Source organism: Pleurodeles waltl, chromosome 5 (genome assembly GCF_031143425.1).
Source record: "Pleurodeles waltl isolate 20211129_DDA chromosome 5, aPleWal1.hap1.20221129, whole genome shotgun sequence".
Lineage (NCBI taxonomy): Eukaryota > Metazoa > Chordata > Amphibia > Caudata > Salamandridae > Pleurodeles > Pleurodeles waltl.
Genome location: NC_090444.1, coordinates 964,234,749 through 964,256,672, shown reverse-complemented (window position 1 = coordinate 964,256,672; position 21,924 = coordinate 964,234,749). Strand labels below are relative to the sequence as shown.

General features: G+C 44.5%; 1 protein-coding gene across 5 annotated transcripts in view; it reads left to right on the top strand.

Moving 5' to 3' along the window:
• The window catches only part of ABHD12 (abhydrolase domain containing 12, lysophospholipase), a 497,414-nt gene that overhangs the window by 428,303 nt on the left and 47,187 nt on the right, over positions 1–21,924 (top strand). For all 5 annotated transcript variants that reach the window (XM_069235085.1, XM_069235086.1, XM_069235087.1 and 2 more), the window contains one exon: positions 16,056–16,138. In XM_069235085.1, coding sequence (XP_069091186.1) covers positions 16,056–16,138 — 83 coding nt within the window. The remainder of the gene's footprint in view (positions 1–16,055; positions 16,139–21,924) is intronic.

The following is a 21,924-nucleotide window of genomic DNA, read 5'->3' as shown; positions in this document are numbered from 1 at the left end:
CACAACGTTGCGTGTTGCCCTGTGTGCTGCATTGTATCTCCGTTCTGCTGGTGTTGCGGGATTGAGGTAGGGCGTCATCATGTAGGTGCGCACTGCGTAGGCACTGTCTCCTGGAAGGGACAGAAGGTGTGATGAGTAACTCTGCCATCTGACATGGGTTTGTCATCTATGCGCCAGTGTACAGAGTGACATTACCTAGTAGATATCCTTCACCAAACTCCCCAGCTAGCAGTTTTGTGTGAATGCCGCTGTGACGAAAGATGTAAGAATCATGTGTGCTCCCTGGGTACCTGGCCACGAGATCAGTTATGATATAGGAGGCATTGCATATCACCTGTATATTCATGGAATGTTGGTATTTACGGTTTCGGTACACATACTCTGTGACTGATGGTGGACATATTGCCACATGTGTGCCATCTATGGCACCTATGACGTGGGGGAACTGTGCTATCTGGTAAAACTCTATTTTTGTCTGCTGTATTTCCTGTGGTGTGTGGGGGAATCTGGTGTACTGTTGGACTTTGCTTAGCATGGCGTTGATAAATGCATTGAAAAATCTGGAGAGGGTACTCTGTGACACCCCCCCCCCCTCGCCGCTGCTATGACACCTTGATAACTCCCTGAGGCGAGTAGGTGTAGGGAGCATAATATCTGCACATGGGTGGGTATGCTGTGAGTCCTTAGTGTTGTGCGCTGCAGTATGGGTTGTAGCTCAGCTATCAGATCAAGTATCATGGCTGAGTTCAACCTATACCTCTCAAATATTTCCTCCTCTGTCAGGTCAAATAGTGTAATGCGCACTCTGAAAATGCGCTCCTGTCTCCTCCTCCCTCTCCTCAAACCTGCCAAGATCCTCATCCTCCTCGCCATGACGTAGAGTGCAGCCATTGTGGAAAAGAGTCTGAGGCATTCTGGGCCTCTTTATATAGGTTGCACCTGGTTACCACCTGGTTTCACTTGGTATGGTGGTATGTGAAAAATGCCATTCTGCGAAAAATGGCTAATTGCGATTTTTTGATGCATCTATTTGCGATTTGGATTTTGCGAATCGCATTTTGCACCTCGCAATTTTCTACTGGAAATACCGAATCGCAAAATGCGACTCGCAAAACCAGGTCGCACCACAAAAAAACGCAAATTTTGCGATTTCTTATTTTTGGTCTGCGAATGCCTTTCATGCATCGCAGACCACGTTTTTGCACTCGCAAACGGCCGATTTTTGCGATTCACACCGTTTGCGAGTGCAAAAACTTTTCATACATCTGGCCCTAAGTCCTTCTCCAAATGATTTATACAAACTGTCCCACCCACCCTGAACAGCAGCGCTGGAATCGCCATAAATTTCCCTAATTCCCTAATGGCATTAATATGATTATCTGTGCCCAGGCCTCCCATGATGCCTCACAAATTTGAGTGAGATACGTGATCAAACACACTGGACAGATCCATAAAAACAGGTACAAAGCGCCTTTCTTGGTGATTGTATATTCCCCCAGGAAGAGACACAAGTTAATGCACTGGTCCTCTGTCGCCATCCCTCTCCTGAACCTCTACTGGATATCGGATAGAGTGCCATTCTTCTCTGCCCAGATTTCCAGACGGGGTAGCAGGATGCTTCCTAGCACCTTCACACTGGAGTCCAAGAGGTAAATGGGGCGATAGCAGCCAGAGTCTTCCCAACTGCCTTTTTTGATGATTGGGACGAAAAGAGAGGTAGACCAAGAGGAAATCTTGATAGAAGAGTTCATTGCTCTGAGGACATTGACAACAAGAGAGGCCCACAGTCCCATATTACTCTTAAATAAGACCAGAGGGACTCCATTTGGGCCAGGATCTTTACAGTCTGGACTGGCCATGACAGCCGTAATCACTTCTTTGAGTGAGGGGCAGCCTTAAGTGGCTAACCACCACTTTTGGATGTACTGCTTTACAATCTATGCAGAGCATGTTTATAGACAGCCACACATGCTATGAACGGAAATTGTTATTTGTCCTGTAAGCATTTGTTTTTAGCATTTAGAGCTGTAGATTTGCATGCATCCATCCATTTCCCAGAAGCCAATGTGCACATGGTCATCTTACCACCCTTACCCTCCACTCCACACTTATGCTCACCTGATGTGTGAAAAAAATGTAATATTGAAGTTGATGCGTATGCGCAATACCCGCTAAAGGAGGAATCACTCAACACCCCATGATTCGAAAGACTTCTTCTAAGAAAAATAACAGTAGACTGCAGGAGTATGCAGAGCATGTGGATATATAGCATTGCACACTATGAACAGATGCCTACAGGTGTAATGACCATTTCTGTTTCCCTGTCCTCGTTCATTCCCTTTTTGTCTTACCTATTAAGTTGGCAAGGTGCCTGATACGTACATAAACAAGGGAAGACGTTTAAGGTTTTAGAGCACATTTTGTCATCTCTTTAGTCCTCCTTTTACTGTTTTTTTTAATCAGGCCAGGGTATATTGTAAAAGTATTCAGAGAACAGAGATATTAATGCCTCCTTGGTACCTTCTGAAATAGATACATTCAGGTTAAGACCTGCATTGTTTGCATCAAGAGTATCATGTGTTCTGGATATTCTGTGAATGAAGTAGAAATGTACAGATCTTCTTGCTTGCATGACTTTATGTGCCTTAGTTCATAATATTAATATTTTGCATAACGCCATTTGTGGTGTGCAGGTTTAGCCATGGATTATGGCTTCCACATCTGTAATACAACATATAAATAGAAGAACATGACTATGTATTTCTGGAGAGTTTCCACACTTTTGTGTATTGTCCCTTTGGTGGACTACACTTAGACCAATGTATATACTGATGCCTGGAAGAAGTTATTTTCAGAGTTATACGCTTCGGTTGTGGCTGTTTACCTTTAAAGAAAGATTCAAATAAAGAACTAAATTATGGTTTTTATTGTGTGAGACCTTGAAGCTTTGGCTTTTGTTAGAGCGCCTCTCGATTTATCCTTACTATATATACAAAGTTAAACTATGTCTCGCTTCGATTACTTCAGACAGGTAGGACAAGGAGGAAGAAGATGGTTCAACACTAGAAAGCATTTAAAATCTAGGCCAAGGCACAATGGCAAAATAAGCCATAGGGTAGCGGCGTCCCCCTAAGCTCTGCATCATTCAGGTCATTTCCTTCATGCTTCACAGGTTCCCGTTGTTACTGTGTATGTTTTGAATGATACAAATGATATAAGTCTCAGCACCACAGTGATGAAAAATGGGGATTTATGAATCAGGCATGCGCTGACGAAATCAGCAGTGGATTACCTCTTCACTATCCATCCCAAAGTGTGCAAAAGATAAGCACACACATCAAAGGCATCTGAGCCACCCTGGAGAGCGGGTGAGAGCTTTAAGCATGTGGGGACATAGACTTCTGATGATTGTAGACCGTGCCACTGCAACAGATGGATATTCGCATAGACTCTTCCTAGTTCTTGTGAGACTAAGGTTTTCATATGGGCCTTCCACCACCTTCCCTCAATCCGCACTGTGATGATGTGATTTCCTCACTCAATTTACAGAGTGCGATAGCAGGCTAATACCTGCTTGTGGATGAAGGGTGCTCTAGATCCCACAGAGCACAGCTGAGTATTGGTCAGCCTGCAGAGAGTGTCTGGCCTCCAATGAGGGGTGGCAGGAGCCGCACTACAGAAGAGTTGGCAGTGGGGAGAAAGCATAAGGAGGCCCTCTTAATAAACAAGCAGCTAGGGATTGTTGCCGTAGTATGGTGCAAAAGCCAAGAGCTCTTGTGAACCGGGTGACAACAACACTATTACATACTTATCCCAAAAACAGAAACTTTTGACATCACCTCTAAAGAGACTCCACAAAAAAGAATGATGCGATTGAGTCGAAACTGATGGATGTGCTGTTGAGATGTGAAAACATGATGGCATAAATTACTTAAAATGAAAGCGTAGGTAAAAAAAACAGGCTAGAGAAACATTCATGGAGGACTTTATCACTCAACAGAAAAAGATTAATAGGGGGCTGGCTGCCTACTAGTAGGGTGTTATGAAGTCAGTTTTGATCCTGGAATATAAATCAGATAATGCAAAGAGGGCCTAGATCCCAAAGCTGATTGATTTGTCCAATTTGGAGGGGCGGCACACCACACACTTACATTCCTGTTGTTGAGGACTTCCTCAGTAGGCAAGTGAACTCCACTGAATCTGTCTCTCTCTGTTACCTCTTATCCATTTTCCTACTTGCCACTAAGTTCACTTCAGCCACAAGTAGCAGGACCCCTGTTGCAAATGTATCAGTATCCGCTGCCCTGAGAGAGAGGTGCATATGATTACCATTTAGAGCTACAATCCACCTTCACTGTCTTTAACTAAGCATTCTATCACAAAATAGGTTGAATACAAGAGTACCCTTAGGTATGCTGTATCTTAATTGGTCCACATTAAGTTATCTGTTGTACAAAATAGATGTCAATTTCTAGCCTTCCAAATAGTTGGAAAACACACCACCTCTTAGTCTGGGAAGGTAAGTCTCACACTTAAATTGTTTTTGGGAGTCCAAAGCAGACCTTTGGCATCCATCTGGCCTGGAAGTGCCCTAAATTGGAAAGGTCCTGGGGCAGAGTCACAAAAAGATGCCATCTGAAACTGAACTATTGGCTTTAGAGGGGAAAGTAAGACGCAATTAAAAGCCCCCAGCTTGCTGCTGGCTAATTAGTGCTTAGTGATCAGTTGGTTGAACCTGAGAACACTTACATTAGGGTCCTGGCTAAGAAATTTAAAGAAATAGATGCCAGCTGAGGATATTCATATGTCGACAACTGCCAAAGATCAAAGGCTGTCAGAGGACCTCATTAACTCTAGGAAGTATGTACAGGAGCTACTCTTACCACTGATAAACCCTCACATGCTAATTATGCTAGGTTTGAGGCACCACCTATACAAGAATGGAGAAGGGCATGGATCTTTACATGATACAAAGCCAAAGATTGCCCACGTAAGTTTCACAAAATATGGGGTGGTTGGATCAATTGTTATGAGCTCGACATTTAGGATGAAGCCCATGATGAACTACCAGTCAAAAATACCTAATACATGTAACCTGATGTACTCTGAATGCCGATATGATGTGAATTTACTAATGTGTCATGTCTCTTCGCTGTGGAACTATGGAGAAATACCTGTAGTACTGATGTCCTCCTGCTGTGCTATATCTTATGTATTGAGCACCAGTCGGTGCTCTCTTTGTCACTGTTTACAAAATTATTATTATTATTTTTTTAAAGATTGAGGGCCTGATTCTAACTTTGGAGGACGGTGTTAAACCGTCCCAAAAGTGGCGGATATACCACCTACCGTATTACGAGTCCATTATATCCTATGGAACTCGTAATACAGTAGGTGGTATATCCGCCACTTTTGGGACGGTTTAACACCGTCCTCCAAAGTTAGAATCAGGCCCTGAATGTTTTAATACTTACTGCTAAGTGATCTGGTGATGTTTAGAAATTAACATTGAATGATAAATTATTAATATTATTTAGAAATTATATTTCTCACAATTGGACATTAGTATGTTGGCTTTGGTTGTATGTAATCAGCACAAGAATTACTTTGGGATTTAGAACCATATTGACCATTTCCAGAACGTCTGTTTAACCCCTTCGCTGCCAGGCCTTTTCCCCCTCCTGTGCCAGGCCTTTTTTTTTTTGCCTATTTGGGGCAGTTCGCGCTTAGGCCCTCATAACTTTTTATCCACATAAGCTAACCAAGCCAAATTTGTGTCCTTTTTTTCCAACATCCTAGGGATTCTAGAGGTACCCAGACTTTGTGGGTTCCCCTGAAGGAGGCCAAGAAATTAGCCAAAATACAGTGAAAATTTCGTTTTTTTCAAATAAATGGAAAAAAGTGGCTGCAGAAGAAGGCTTGTGGTTTTTCCCCTGAAAATGGCATCAACAAAGGGTTTGCGGTGCTAAACTCAGCAGCTTCCCAGCTTTCAGGAACAGGCAGACTTGAATCAGAAAACACAATTTTTCAACACAAGTTTGGCATTTTACTGGGACATACCCCATTTTTGCAATTGTTTGTGCTTTCAGCCTCCTTCCAGTCAGTGACAGAAATGGGCATGAAACCAATGCTGGATCCCAGAAACCTAAACATTTCTGAAACGTAGACATAATTCTGAATTCAGCAAGGGGTCATTTGTGTAGATCCTACAAGGGTTTCAGACAGTAAATAACAACTGAAAAAGAAAAATATTGAAATTGAGGTGAAAAAAACATCAATTTTTCTCTACGTTTTACTCTGTAACTTTTCCCTGCAATGTCAGATTATCGAAAGCAATATACTGTTACATCTGCTGGACTCCTTTGGTTGCGGGTATATATAGGGCTTGTAGGTTCATCAAGAACCCTAGGTACCCAGAGCCAATAAATGAGCTGCACCCTGCAGTGCGTTTTCATTCTAAACCGGGTATACAGCAATTCATTTGCTGAAATATAAAGAGTAAAAAATAGCTATCAAGAAAACCTTTGTATTTCCAAAAAGGGCACAAGATAAGGTGTTGAGGAGCAGTGGTTATTTGCACATCTCTGAATTCCGGGGTGTCCATACGAGCATGTGAATTACAGGGCATTTCTCAAATAGATGTCTTTTTTACACACTCTCCTATATTTGGAAGGAAAAAATGTAGAGAAAGACAAGGGGCAATAACACTTGTTTTGCTAATCTATGTTCCCCCAAGTCTCCTGGCCCAAAACACAACGGGGACACATCACATTTTTTCATAGAAAACAGTGCCTACCTGTGGATTTTGGCCTGTAGCTCAGCCGGCACCAGGGGAAACCTAGCAAACCAGCGCATTTTTGAAAACTAGAAACCCAGAGGAATCCAAGATGGGGTGACTTGCGGGGCTCTGACCAGGTTATGTTACCCAGAATCCTTTGCAAACATCAAAATTTGGCCAAAAAAACACTTTTTCCTCTTATTTCGGTGACAGAAAGTTCTGGAATCTGAGAGGAGCCACAAATTTCCTTCCACCCAGCGTTCCCCTAAGTCTCTCGATAAACATATACCTCACTTCTGTGGGTATGCCTAGCGCCCACAAAAGGAAATGGCCCAAAACACAACGTGGACACAACATATTTTTTCACAGAAAACAGAGGTGTTTTTTGCAAAGTGCCTACCTGTGGATTTTGGCCTCTAGCTCAGCCGGCCCCAGGGGGGGGCAGAAATGCCCTAAAATAAATTTGCCCCCCCAACCCCCCCCTGGGAGCGACCCTTGCCTACGGGGTCGCTCCCCCTGCGTGACATTGGCGCCAAAAAACAAATCCCCGGTGCCTAGTGGTTTCTGCCCCCTTGGGGGCAGATTGACCTAAAATCGACAGAAATGGTCTAAATACAATTTGCCCCACAGGGGAGCAACCCTTGCCTGATGGGTCGCTCCCCATCTCTAAAAAAACAAACAAACAAAAAAAAAATTGCCCTGGCGCCTAGAGGTTTCTGCCCCCCCTGGGGGCAGATCGGCCTAATAATAGGCCGATCTGCCCCCAGTGGGGGCAGAAATGGCCTAAAATAAATTTGCCCCCCCAACCCCCTCTCCGGGAGCGACCCTTCCCTACGGGGTCGCTCCCCCTGCGTGACATTGGCGCCAAAAAACAAATCCCCGGTGCCTAGTGGTTTCTGCCCCCTTGGGGGCAGATTGGCCGATTTTAGGTCAATCTGCCCCCAAGGGGGGCAGAAATGGTCTAAATACAATTTGCCCCCCAGGGGAGCGACCCTTGCCTGATGGGTCGCTCCCCACCTCTAAAATAAAAAATAAAAAAAGAAAAAAAGAAAAAAAAAGAATTGCCCTGCCGCCTAGAGGTTTCTGCCCCCCCTGGGGGCAGATCGGCCTAATAATAGGGGGGGCAGAAATGGCCTAAAATAATTCCCCCCCCCCCCCCCAGGGAGCGACCCTTGCCTAAGGGGTCGCTCCCCATGCTTGAAATTCACGCAAAGAAAAAAAACTCCCTGGTGTCTAGTGGTTTCTGCCCCCCTTGGGGGCAGATTGGCCTCATCAAAATAGGCCAATCTGCCCCCAAGGGGGGCAGAAATGGCCTAAATATAATTTGCCCCCCAGGGGAGCGACCCTTGCCTGATGGGTCGCTCCCCATCTCTAAAAAAACAAACAAACAAAAAAAAAAACAAACACAACAAAAAAAAATTGCCCTGGCGCCTAGAAGTTTCTGCTCCCCCTGGGAGCAGATCGGCCTAATAATAGGCCGATCTGCCCCCGGGGGGGCAGAAATGGCCTAAAATAAATTTGCCCCACACCCCTCCCGCCCCACCCCCGGGAGCGACCCTTGCCTACGGGGTCGCTCCCCCTGCGTGACATTGGCGCCAAAAAACAAATCCCCGGTGCCTAGTGGTTTCTGCCCCCTTGGGGGCAGATTGACCTAAAATCGACCAATCTGCCCCCAAGGGGGACAGAAATGGTCTAAATACAATTTGCCCCCCAGGGGAGCGACCCTTGCCTGATGGGTCGCTCCCCATCTCTAAAAAAACAAACAAAAAAAATTTTTTTTTTGCCCTGGTGCCTAGAGGTTTCTGCCCCCAGGGGGGGCAGAAATGGCCTAAAATAAATTTGCCCCCCCCAACCCCCACGCCCCCCGGAGCGAGCCTTGCCTACGGGGTCGCTCCCCCTGCGTGACATTGGCGCCAAAAAACAAATCCCTGTGCCTAGTGGTTTCTGCCCCCTTGGGGGCAGATTGACCTAAAATCGGCCAATCTGCCTTGCCTGATGGGTCGCTCCCCACCTCTAAAAAAAAAAAAAAAAACAGAAAAAAAAAAAGAACTGCCCTGCCGCCTAGAGGTTTCTGCCCCCCCCTGGGGGCAGATCGGCCTAATAATAGGGGGGGCAGAAATGGCCTAAAATAATTCCCCCCCCCCCTCCAGGGAGCGACCCTTGCCTAAGGGGTCGCTCCCCTTGCGTGAAATTCACGCAAAGAAAAAAAACTCCCTGGTGTCTAGTGGTTTCTGCAGATTGGCCTTATCAAAATAGGCCAATCTGCCCCCAAGGGGGGCAGAAATGGCCTAAATATAATTTTCCCCCTAGGGGAGCGACCCTTGCCTAAGGGGTCGCTCCCCACCTAAAAAAAAAAAGGCAGATCGGCCTAATAATAGGGGGGGGGGGGGGGGGCAGAAAAGGCCTTCCCGAAAAATGCCCCCCCCCCCCGGGAGCGACCCTTGCCCAAGGGGTCGCTCCCTTTTGTCACTTTCTTCAACAAAAAAAAAAAATCCCTGGTGTCTAGTGGGGTTTCACAAGCCGGATTGCAAGCAATCTGGCTTTTGAAACCCTGGGAGAGACTTCAAAGGGAAGGAAATACATTGATGTCACAGGGGGGTCGGGGGTGGAAGGGGAAGGTCTTCCCCTTTCATCCCCGCCTTGGGGGAGTGCACAGCGGGGGCGCGCTAGCGCTCCCCCAAGTTCCCGTGTGCTTTGGACGAGGTGACCTCGTCCAAGGCACACGGAAACTGTACCCTTGGACGAGGTCACCTCGTCCAAGGCACAGAACAGGTTAAAAAATAAATGAATGCTTATTTACAAAAAAAATCATGACCATGGGTACAATGTCTGGCTAGAAGCAAATGTTCTACTTTTAATCTCTGTCCTGGAAAACTATTTATGCTTCTGTGGAGCTGTAGTGGGGTTACTACACTCCCTACACCCTCCCATCCGTTGTCCATAAGCCCTGTCTCTCAACCCTCCAGAGTTGTTCACCTCTTCCACATGGGTCATTTCTGTATACTCTTTGCCTCTTTGTCTTAAAGCAGGCATGTACCTTGCTCTTTGATTCATGCTTGTTATGTCTTGAGTGTGGGATGCAAGAGCTGTCCCTTGAATTTGAAGCTCTTTGTTTTAAAGCCTGGGACAACCCTCTTTGTAGTTACTCTACCAGCCAGCCAGTGATTAAAGTTATTGTCCCCCTAAAGGTATTGCCCATTTGGAGGAAAAGAAAACAGGCGCATAAATAATTTTTAATAGGGATTTGAAGATGACAGTAGCATTATTGTGGCTAGTCAAAGCCATTCCACCCAAGGTGTTAGGTAACAATGTTCAGGGTAGAAGAAAAACGAACTGAAGGAAACAGAAAAGAAGGTCCTAAGGAAAAAACTGAAACTGAAAAAGGTGAAAACATAATGCAAGGCAGTGAAAAGCTGGAATTGAAACAACACTGGAAAAACGATCTGGTAGCGCTCGGTGGTAAATATTGGTGATAACAGCACCTTAAATATAATACTCATAGAAAATGAACCCCTATGCAACCCAAAAGGAATAAAGAAAGCATAATGGATTGGGAAATACTCTAAGGTATCAAGTGGCAGGCGAAGGAGCCTAAAGTCTCTCCCCCTCATGGTGTTCACTGGCTCCAAGCAAAAACCTGCGTGTTGTGCTGTATTTAAATACAAGCGACACTCACCTTGCGAGAAGAGACACTTCCCTGGTGCCCGAACTGAGGACGGCAGCAAGAAATCCAACATTCCCACCCTCCTGGCAGTTTCTTCTTGTTCCAACTATCCCCACACAGGTCCTGGACAAGAGCTAAGTTCCACCCAACTGTAATCTTGGTGATGATATGGAGTTCACTGAAACAGCATGCAAGTTTAATTACGCTTGATCACTCTTCAACTTGTTTATTCCAAAGCTGGACAGTCTAAGCACAGAAAGCACCATCTCCCATTTGTCATTTCCTGAACCTCTTGATGAATATTTGTAGGGCTGTTTTGTGTCTCAGTTACTCGTTGGTTGGCAGATGCTGAGCATTTGTTGTGGGAAAAGAGGTTAAGAGCATGATAAAAGTGCCATAAATGAGGTACATCTGGCTTCTGGAAGCTATTACAGAGGACATAAGGCAAGAATGAAGCTGTCCCATATTGGGAGGTGGAGTAATTTATCTGCTGTCTTCTGAACTCAGGTAAACTGACTGAGGGATATGTTGCTTTGATTAACTTGCATGGTTTATTAGACTTTGGTGTCCATGATGATGTCAAGGATACTTATCTTGCAGACCAGGGTCATTGAGGCTACAAGTTCTTTTGTCTGTTGGGCACATGGCTGGGATGGTCCACCAGTTCTTGCCTTAGAGGATTTCACTTTTTGCTGTGTTAAATTTCAGGTGTTTGTTTCATGTACTTTTCAGCTGCAAACAGGAGTGGAGGCTGCAATGGCGTAAGTCCATTCTCTTTTTTAGCTTCAGAGTAGTATGTATTTTCACAGCATAGCTGTATTGGGCAGACCCTGTTGCTGAGGAAAAGTATGGAAATCATAATGATGGCCATATTTTCCATAACTTATTACTATAAAACAAACTGTGATGAAAACTCTTAAATGGATCCTTGCAAACAACAGGTAATACTTCAGACAACATTTCTATTATTTTCTAAACTCATCTGTGCCTCTAAAGAAAGGGAACATCCTCATAAGAATTTGCCCAGTAATCACCACAAACAGAGCAGCCTTACCTGATCTGCTACACCATATTTCCTCGGTTGCAAGAAACAACAAACAGCGACACAAAATCCGGCCTCATTGAGAATCGTCACTGAGATATAGATTGATTCTCTTGGCTGAACATGCAAGAGGTCCAAATCTGAATAAACATCTCCACTATGGGAGATTCATCAGGCAATTTGATACAAATTCTTGGACCAGTGCCTCAGGGGGTTTTCAGCTAGCAGTTGACTTGAAGATGAAGGAGTAGGGTTTCTACTATATGGTGCACTAAACATTGTACTTTCTATTAGAGACTACCCAAATTAAAATGGGTTGGAAGCAGTGGGAGGTGTTGCCTCAAGGGCAAGAAGTATTGGCGGGGCAGAAGGGGAACATGGTTGACAAGGAAGAAAATCTTTCATATTGGAAAATACATAACGACGACTTTCAGGGGCATTATTTGCAAAGTGAGAGCTTAATGTTTTTTGTGGAAAAAGTGGAAGGTAAATAAAAATTGTGTAACAGATAGGAGGAATCCATGTGGAGGAGGTGAAGCCTAAAAGAGTTGTGAAGGCAAGTTTAAACGTTCTTGTTCACATGAGAAAGACAGCAAAGCCCCTATAATACCGGAGTGATGAGACCTGGTGCTCCTGAACTGGAAGTGAGGTGCACTCTGAAGTTTACTTTTTTGTGATGTCCATGTGGTAGTTTGGAAGGCTGTAACTACAGTGTTGCCAGAGTGTATCTGAGAGCGTACAAGAATATGTTTGACGTGAGTCTAGAGAAGATGGTACTGAAGCAGGACAGTCAAGGACTTAGCTTCCAATATTGTGTTAGGCCACTGGTGGAGGGTTAGGTCACCTAAATTTGCGAAGTCCATTGAAGTGTTTAGCCTGAGAAGTTGAAATTCTTTCTCTTGCATTTTGAGCATATAAGATTTGTCTTCCATCGAACATTGTGTTTTAAAGATGCATTTATATCTTTGATTCTTATGTGCCTCTAGTATAGCAATTGGTTAATAGTTAAATCAGTTTTTTAATCTGTTTCCAGATGGAAATATAGAGAATGGGGAATCAGATAGATTCCAAGGTTACATTTCCTGTTTTCCTCCTTAATAGTTGTTCAGGATTGAGATGAATAAATTAAAACCTATGTTGTGAGAGTCCATGCTCACGTTTAGGGTTAAGACCAATTTTTCATGTCCATAAATAAGGAGAACATCTACTTAAAATGTTGAGGGCTTAATCAGTTAGCTCAGTGACTATTTTAGCTGAATGCTGAACTCCAATTGATAGGGACAAAGAGGTTTTCTTCAGTACTATGTTTTGAGAGATGACTTATAAATGGCCTTTCAGTGGTCTTGCTTTTATGAGAATGGTTTGTGATAGGGTTCTTGTGGTGTACTATTTTGTGGTCGAGGTGGGTTCTATTAGAACTGGGATATTTGGCCTGTTTTGAATGCATCCAGAAAATAACTTGCACAAAGGAAAAGTAGGTTAAATTGACAGTCTTGCATGTGTTTGAGCAAAGTACTGAACAACACTACTTCGGAAGGGATTGATAAAGCGTATGGTTAAGTATGAAATTAGCAGTGATTATGGTTGGCTCCTCCATAGCGATCAGATCTTTGGAGATTTATGTGGCGGGATTGGTCAAGCTTATGCATTGAAGAAGGGTAGTTTGTTGGGATGCAAATTAGGTCTAGAGGATGGTAAAGCCTGAAGAGCTTAAATAGACATTCACCTAATGCCCTTGCACGATCTTGTGTTGGTGAGATGTACACAAGAAGACATTTCTTTGATTGGAAGTGCACTTGCTATAGAATATTTATTCAACTTGAGATTTAAGTGGGGCAAAGAGCTGATTGGCAGGAAGCTCTTATTTCATTTTTAATACTTTATCAGTAATATAGTGGTCTGATTCTCCCAAGATGGCAACTGGGGGAGTTTGTGTTATTATAAATCTTATCCTTGAGAATTACAATGGGAACCCAGATGTCTAACGTATTTGGGGTTCCATGTCTACCATGATGTTCAGAACTTGTTCGAGAGCAATATACAGAGAGCGCTGAGGGGCGTTAGGGGCTCTATGGGGTTCTGGGCTACCCTGCCTATCTCAGTCGCAGGCAGAGTGGCGCTCCTAAAGATGATAACTCTCCCCAGACTGCTATATCTTTTCACGACCTTACCAGTGTGGATCCCGGGGAATGTCTTTAAAGACCTGAACTCTATGATTATGGGATTCATATGGGGAACGGGCAGGCGGAGACTAGCGCTTACAGTGCTACAAAGATCTCCTGAGGAAGGAGGACTGGCTGTTCCAGATTTCGAAGCTTATTACTTAGCAGTTCAACTACAATGGTTGACCAGATGGATGGCGGACCGTGTGACGTGCGGACATGAAGTATTACCCTTTACCCCTGAACTACCCTCGTTAACCAGGGTCATCTTGGTTCTTTGCCTTCCAGCACCCCCTAGACCTCAGGCGCTGGAGGTAATCCAAAAATGTTGAAGACGCCACCTACGTAAGATAAGATGCCCCAGACCTTATGCTACTGAGACACCGATGCAATGCCTGCTAATGCTACCACACAAGGGAAACAGGGGTGGAATAAGGAACTGGGAGAGGGTGGAGGCTACCACCCTGGGAACCTTATATGAGGCAGACTCTCTGCTGCCTTTCGAGGACTTTCGAACCCGCTATCAGATCCCAGCGGGGAATTTCCTACTTCACAGAGCTATTACAGACATGATGGGCAGACACTGGCATACCGGGAGTGCGTAACCCCCTTCCTCGGAAGTGACCCAGTATCTCATAAGCGCCACAGGGACACATAGGGCGGTGACCTACCTTAATAGAAAAATACGAACCACAATGACCCACCCACTGACAGGCCTTAAACACAAATGGGAAACGGATTTGGGGGCCGCTATAGAGGACAGAGATTGGGAAGAAATACTGACTTGGATCCCAAGAGCCTCTAGGAACGCTCGATTTAAATTGATCAACACATATGATTTACAAAGAGCATATCTGACCCCAGGTAGAATCAAGAGACACTTTGGGGCCATGGGGTAGGCTGTCCCAGATGCCACGAGGAGGGCGTTGAATTTATCCACATTTTCTGGGCCTGCCCAACATTACGGGAATACTGGCACAAGATTACGCAGCTCCTCACTGACATTGTTGTTCATGAAGTACCTGATGACTCCAGACACTGCTTGCTGGGAGGATATCGACATCAGCCTAAACATAAATATACTAACCAATTTCAAGATTTGGCCTTACTCTTGGCCAAAAGAGAAATTGCAATGACATGGAAGGCAGCAGCAGGGCCACAACTACACACATGGAAAAGGGAAGTCCTCAAGTGGGCTAAAGCTGAAGAGGCGATTAGACACCGGGAGGCACGGAGGGGTCAGGGCCCAGTAGAAAGGGCTAAGGCTTGGAGTACACTAATAAATGACTGGGAACAGCAAGAAGAGGAAACATTAGACTCCTAGCTGTTTCGCAGGGCTATTAACCTAGCAGTGTAGTCACTCGAAACCACCCACTCCACAATAAAGCAATGCTGTATTGAGACAAGGACTCACTGATCACCTTCATTAATGGGACATATAAACTGACACCTTACAGTGAAACACACTCACCTAGAAATCTGTTGATACATTGCATTATCCAGGCACACGAGCGGCAAACAGGACGGGTGGGGGGAGTTTGATCCCCTCAGAGAGAGGCACACATTATGGCAGTAGATGGAAGGATCCCTAAGCTACTACTTGAAACTGAACTTACCGTTAATGGGTTTTCATGCATGATTGGTGACTTCATGGATGCTGCAAATCACAGGTCAAACTGTGACACTACAACTATCGAGTGGGCACACTGCCTTCAAAAACTGCTATATTTTTCTATTGTTGTATTCCAATGCCCTCTTTGAGGGGAAGTGTTTTGTATTCTTTATTGCATATCAAAAAACAATAATACATATTGGAAGAAAAAAAATCTTATCCTTGGGAAAATTGATGGCTATCGTGGAGTGCGATTTACAGAACTCGAAAAGGACCAATTATAACATGGAGATGAAATAAGGGCAGGTAAAATGACGACTAACCAGCAGCACCGAGGTCTATGGAATAGAGCAACTTTGGGTGTGGGACAAGCAGGTTTGGATATGTCATTACCTAGTTCGAAGGACAGCCAAGTATAGCCTTCCTTTTTAACCAACAAAATCAAATGCTTTAGGGTTGTGTGTTGACAATAATACAAATATTTGTTATTTTATCTGCTGTGCCTCACTCGTTACAAATTAGTAATGTCACGTGATGATGCACATTTATTATTCTTAGAAATATTTTGTCTCACTCCAGCTAAAGTATTCATGCATTTCTATAACTTGTTAGCTGTAATCTTTAAATAATGTAGCAGCTTGGCACCACGTGGTGTATTGAGTGCCGGCGCTGCGGTACCGTGTACATGCTGAATCTTTCTGTTTTTTTTCTCTGCTTTGTTAACCTTCCATTGTGTTACCTGTGTAATGTGAACTTTCACTTAATTATATTTTTCAAACTGCTTGCATTTGTTTCAGATATACAGATACTTCCCTGGGTTTGATTGGTTCTTCCTTGATCCCATCACAGAAAGTGGAATTAAATTTGCAAGCGATGAGAAGTAAGTGCTGCTAAAAGGAATGAAACATAAATTATTGCCTGGTTCTGTAGCCTTATTTCAGACAGACAGCCCACACAATATTGCATTGAAATACATTCAAATGAAAATTGCTCCACTCTGAATTAGATTACAAAGAGCTGAGCCTTTATTTGTTTTTGCACAGGCGAGTGTTATTTTCTCACAGCCGTTGCTCATCTAGCTGTGGCGCCAGATATAGGATCTTTACTTCCCAAAGGCCTCATGTTGTAACCCTCGCATAGACTCAATTGCTTTTTGCTGTAAATAATGAACGTTATGTGCACTACTGGTTACGTCTTTTAGAATTGCTTTTAACTCTCAATTGAGAGGTCCATTTCCTAATGTTCTGCGATTCTTATGGAACCCATATAGATTGCTTACTTTTGCCACTCAGAAAGGAAGAAGTAAAAACGTTTTCTCAAAACTCCTTTTTTAGATGTGGGTTTTGGAACCAGTAATGTGACTAATGTAACACAGCCAACTTCTTTAATTCTAGCAGTGAAAATCCCATAATCTTCATAGCAAAAATTAGAAAGGAGGGGAGTGAGGTAGACAGTGAGTTGCATTTAGTTCCAGGTCTTTATTCCCGGCGTCTGTTTTTAGCCTTTATTTAATCAGTTGTGGCATGTTAATGATGTTACTGATACTTAAACTGGAGCAGACATATTACAGACAATTTAGTTTTTCAATTATAAATGTAGAATGGAATGCCTTTTGGACTTTTTGAGGAGCATTCTGAAAGTGACAGTTACTTCTGTGTGAACTGTGGCAAAGGTGCTGTAAAGCATTCTTGCTCCTCTTTTGTTGCTCCAACGTGCTTAATTACACTAGTGGCGAGTGACGGGATCAAGGAAATATTATCTACACCTCAAAAGAATCTCTGCTTCTGGAAGGTGTCAGGGAGCAAGGCGGTATGCAGAGTGTGAGATATGGATGCAAATGATTGCATTGAGAAAGTCTGGAACTAAAGGCCTTTGGAATGTACAGATGTAAAGCAAATCGTTTAAAAAAAAAATATTAACTGTAGGACGTAGCTATTGGGACCGTGAGCCAGCGGACATCTGTCCATTAGGGTCTGTAAGCACCAACAGTCGAAAAACATGTGAACATGCCATTGGCCCAAGCCTGCCAGGTCACTGGAATACAAGAATGCTTTCCAGAGGAGTGAGGACATTATTGTCAAACACCAGCCACTCATTAGAACAACTCCTAATGGAATGGAACAAAGCTCCATTCCATGGGAGCTTTGTGAACTGTGCTGTCACAGTGCAAGTATTTTTGACCAGTACAGACCGAACGGGTGGGGAAACACTAACTGCGTTTCACTGCAGCACTTGTGTGTAGCCTCTTAGTGGTTTTCTCATTACGGCGTGCAGAAGTGCTACCCACCACATGGCATTGTGGGCTTGAGTGGTTGTGAAGAAACTCATGGAAGCATGCTACTACTAGTAGGGTTGTCTGTGTTCAAGATTCATACTGATTCACATTTTAACAGTGATAGGCAAACTAATGGGTTTCTAAGTGACTGTCTAATCTACAATCAAGGAACCTAGCACTGATGGGAACATCAATGTGAATATCCTGTTGAGTGCCCAAACATTGCCACTTTGTCAGGTGCACCAGCAGAGAAATCTTTCGGGCGTTGGTGGTTTTACTGGTAATTGTTCTACACAACTGGGGATCAGGACGCATTACATTAGGAGCCAGCAGCAGGACTCATGCAGGTCCAGGCCGGTCTAGTTGTGTTGGTCAGCTGGGCAGTTGCAAGGGTGCCTCTGGAAGATTTTTGTGCCCCTCTAGCTAAACAGGAGGTTGGTCAACTGAACCCTGTACTCACTTCTGGGAAACCTCAGTTCAAGGCAAGTAGGTCCAATCTTCATTCTTCAGACAGCACAACAGTTTTTTTTTCAGAATAATCCACAGTTCTAGGAATGTGTTGATAAGAGGTACTGAAGATATCACTTTTATGTCTGGTGCTAGCCTTTATGTTCGGAAAATTCCCCATCCTATCCCCAAAACTGGTTCTGGTCAGTTGTTTAAGTGCACAGAATCTTACAAGCCAACACAAACATGTTCAGCAAAGAAAGGCAAAAATCTGTGGTGATGCGGAAAAGAGAGCCAGGTTCAACGGAGATGCTTAATGGTTCTGTGCTTCATTTTTTTTTTTTTACTTCTCCTGGGGAGCCTCCTTTGAGGTGAAACAGATGGAAAAGGTATTGCAGAACTACACAAAGGAGCATCAGGCACACATGGGAACTAATACTATGCTGGCTCTTCCACTTCATGGCTGGACCAGAAATCCTAGAGAATTTACTTGAACACGGTGAAGAAGGTGAAGGGCTAAATGACTATCACGGCTAAGTAAAGAGGCTTGAACTGCCTTTTTTACCACACACAAAAACAGTCTTTGAGAGTTAGCATTTTGGATCCAGGGTGCAAAGGTCTGATGAAACAGTGGAGGAATATATAACGTCACCCAGGAAGTTGGATTCAACATGCACATTTGCAGCATTAACAGATTGGTGCATAACAGATCAGTTTTTATTGAACTGGTAAAATGACAGAATCAGGAAGGAACCCTGGCTGACAGATGAGCTTCAGTTAGATTAAGTTTTATCTGTTGCAAAGAGAGTGGAGCACACGAAGTGTGTGGAAGTATTGAGGAAACAAAGTGAAACAAAAAGATGTGAATGTGATGAACATGAAAGAAACGGAGAAAGATTGAGGTGGTGTGGGGACATTCAAAGGCCATCATTTTCACCATGACTTCATGGTCGCATGCTGAGTAAAAGAGATTACATGATTTAAAGCAATTGCAGGAAAAGAGTGCAATTCACAATGCGTTGTAGAAGCTTGGGCAAAGAATGTAAAATGGGGAAGATAGAGTTATGCGAGGAGATTGTGGTGCAAGTAAATAACAAGTTGGTTGGTAGTCACATGCATGGCGTGACCTTGGAGGGAATGTATGTTGAGATGATGTTTGATTTGTGTTCTCATGTAGGGCCTGATTTCGATATTGGTAGACGGTTACGCTGTCACAACGGTGACAGATAGCCCGTCTGCCAAACTGTAAATCCCATAGAATATAATGGGATTTAGATTTCGGTGGATGGAATATCCAGCTCTGGTGTGATGGAGTAGCCCGTCCTCCAATATCTAAATCAGGCCCTTAGTCATTATAGCCAGTGAAGTATTTAAACAGAGCTTTGGAGACCTTGTAAAATTGCAGAGAATGGACATCAAAAATGGAGGTTATGGGGAGACACCATAACTATGAGACAACACCTTCTTAGACCCTGTTGCAGTACAAAGGAATAGCTGTAGTGGCTAACATGTTGCAGTGAAGAGGTCAAGATAATAGAATGGGCACACCAAAATAAACTGGGAATAGTGTTTGATCCCATTGCTCAACCTTAGGTGGCGTTCATCAAGTGGAAAATGGTTGTCATGACTTAAAGAGTTGTTATTCTTATCTTTCAAAGTAGGACTAGGTTGTCTCAAGAACTGCTTTCAGAGTATCAAGAAGAAGGGTGCTTTACTCATCACAGCTAGAGTGAGAAAATGCTATTTAGTGAACAAAAGACAGCCAGACAGGATCTGGATAGGTTATACAGTGCAGAAGTGAATGTCCCAGTATAGACGAAAGTGTGGTTGGCCCGAGTGGTGGTTATGGCAAGAAAAGGAAATGGGAAATTGTGTTTGTGAGTGGACCTCCAGGCACTAAACAACAAGGAAGTGGTTGTTGATATATTCCCACTATCCAATGTCACAGAGATGCTGTTAACATTGTCTGGGGCAAAATACTTCACTAATCTAGATTTAGAATCTTAGATTAGATAGCATGAAGATGCAGAAGACCTAATTTCTTTCATAACACCCATAGGAGCATTCAGCTTACAGAGTATGCCTTTTGGCTATGAGTTATGAACTCTGTGTTGGGTGACTTGGAAGAACTTACATTTTTTCCAGGAAAATATTCCAATATGTGATAGAGACTTCTAGCCGCAGAGTCCTTACCTCAGAATATTCCCCAGCTGTCAGACTGTATCTGGAAACTTTTCGACAAGCAGTACCTCTGCCTGACAGTAGATGGTGTTGATCGGCTCCACATGGCATCGTCGACTTCGTCCGCACCAGAAACGACGTGCAGGGTCCACCCCAGCGCGCTCAAGTCAATTCTTTTCTTTCTACGCCAGTCAGTACAGATACTGAGAAGAGCTACCCGAGTCAATATTTTATTGGCTTTTTTCGTCCTTTTGTCTAATATTTGTTTTAGACTTTGACTCCTGGCGTAATGGTATCCGGCAGATAGTCAGGTTTCAAAATACAGCACCTGTCCACACCAGATGTCGGTGACAAGCCTACACTTGGTTGGCCTTTGATGTATGGATTGCGATCATGATCGAAGACAAGGACACTGAGGTGGTGGCCCCTCAAGCTCCTCACTACCCGTCACGAATGGACCCTGCAGCATTGCAGATCTCGGTCGCAAGGAAGGTCCCAATATTGTTTGCAGAGCTGCTCCTGGTGATCATCATCCTATTTGATGTCATCAGGAAAATCCGGTCACGAGACGAAGAAGTTGAAGAGTACTTCGACTCTGCTACCCAAGAGTTCGGACAAGACGCTGGGCCATCAGCACTCAAGGCTGTGTGGTGGAGTCTACACTGGGCCATCTTTGCACCCCCCTGAGTTTCCGGGAGCTGGTGTGACCCACACCCAGCTAATGGAATTTTAAAAACCATGCACCTCTTCTTTGAGTGGGCCAACCCCGCTGCCATGCCCTCGGGCCCCATGGGTTCAAGAGGGGACCCTACTGGTTTAACGCCGGCATGCCTGCCCTTGGCACCTGTCAGGCCTCCAAGATCCAGTGACGCATCTTGAGCGGCACTGGTTGGGCAACCTCGACCTTCCTGGTGGCTCGACGGCCCTCGCTGACATTGCTCCCATCATCATTCCCAACTCGGAGATGAAGCCGAACAGGTGCCATCCAACGGCATTTCCAGAGCCGATCGGTGGCAGACCCACCATGTTGGACCCAGTGCCTTATTCTTATGACAGGCTTGGTTTGAGTAATGAATGGGGCCGGGGTCTTAGGACCCTTATGGTTACCAGCCCTTAGAAGACCCCGAGAACACCTGGTATGAGGATTCGGCAGATGCGAGTGGACTAGACACCTCTTCAGACACTGTCCGTGCTCTTCCCCTACCATGGCTACAGAGGAGTGTGCCTCGTTCACTGTGGTGGTGTGGAGGCAGCTGAGGTTCTAGACCTTCAATTGCCCCCAGTGGCAGTCAAGACAAATGTCTTGATGGAGGTGCTTCAAATGGGAGTTTTCCCATCTGAACCATTTTCCCTTTCAATGAAGCTGGCGTCCTGCATGGGGCCTGTTCTCTTCTGCAACCCTAGTACTGTGTGTGGTGAACATGCCTCTTATACTTCCCTACGATCTGTGACTTGGTTGCTCAGGGGCTGCCTGTGGTCGGGGATGAAGCCTGAGCCATACTTTGTAAAGCAATTGCTGATGGTACAAATGCAGTTAAGTTTCCCATACAATTTGAGCTGGACATGACAGACTCACTGGGCAGAGCAATTTCATCATTGATGGCCCATAGGCACCGTGTCTCGTTGAGAACCACTGGCTTTTCAGAGGATGTCCAGGCCTCCCTGAAGGACTTGCCCTTTGATGGCTCCCATTTGGTTGGAGAGAAGGCGGACTCGGTGCTGGAGCGCTTTAAGGACAGCAGGGCTACGTGCAGATTCTCGGG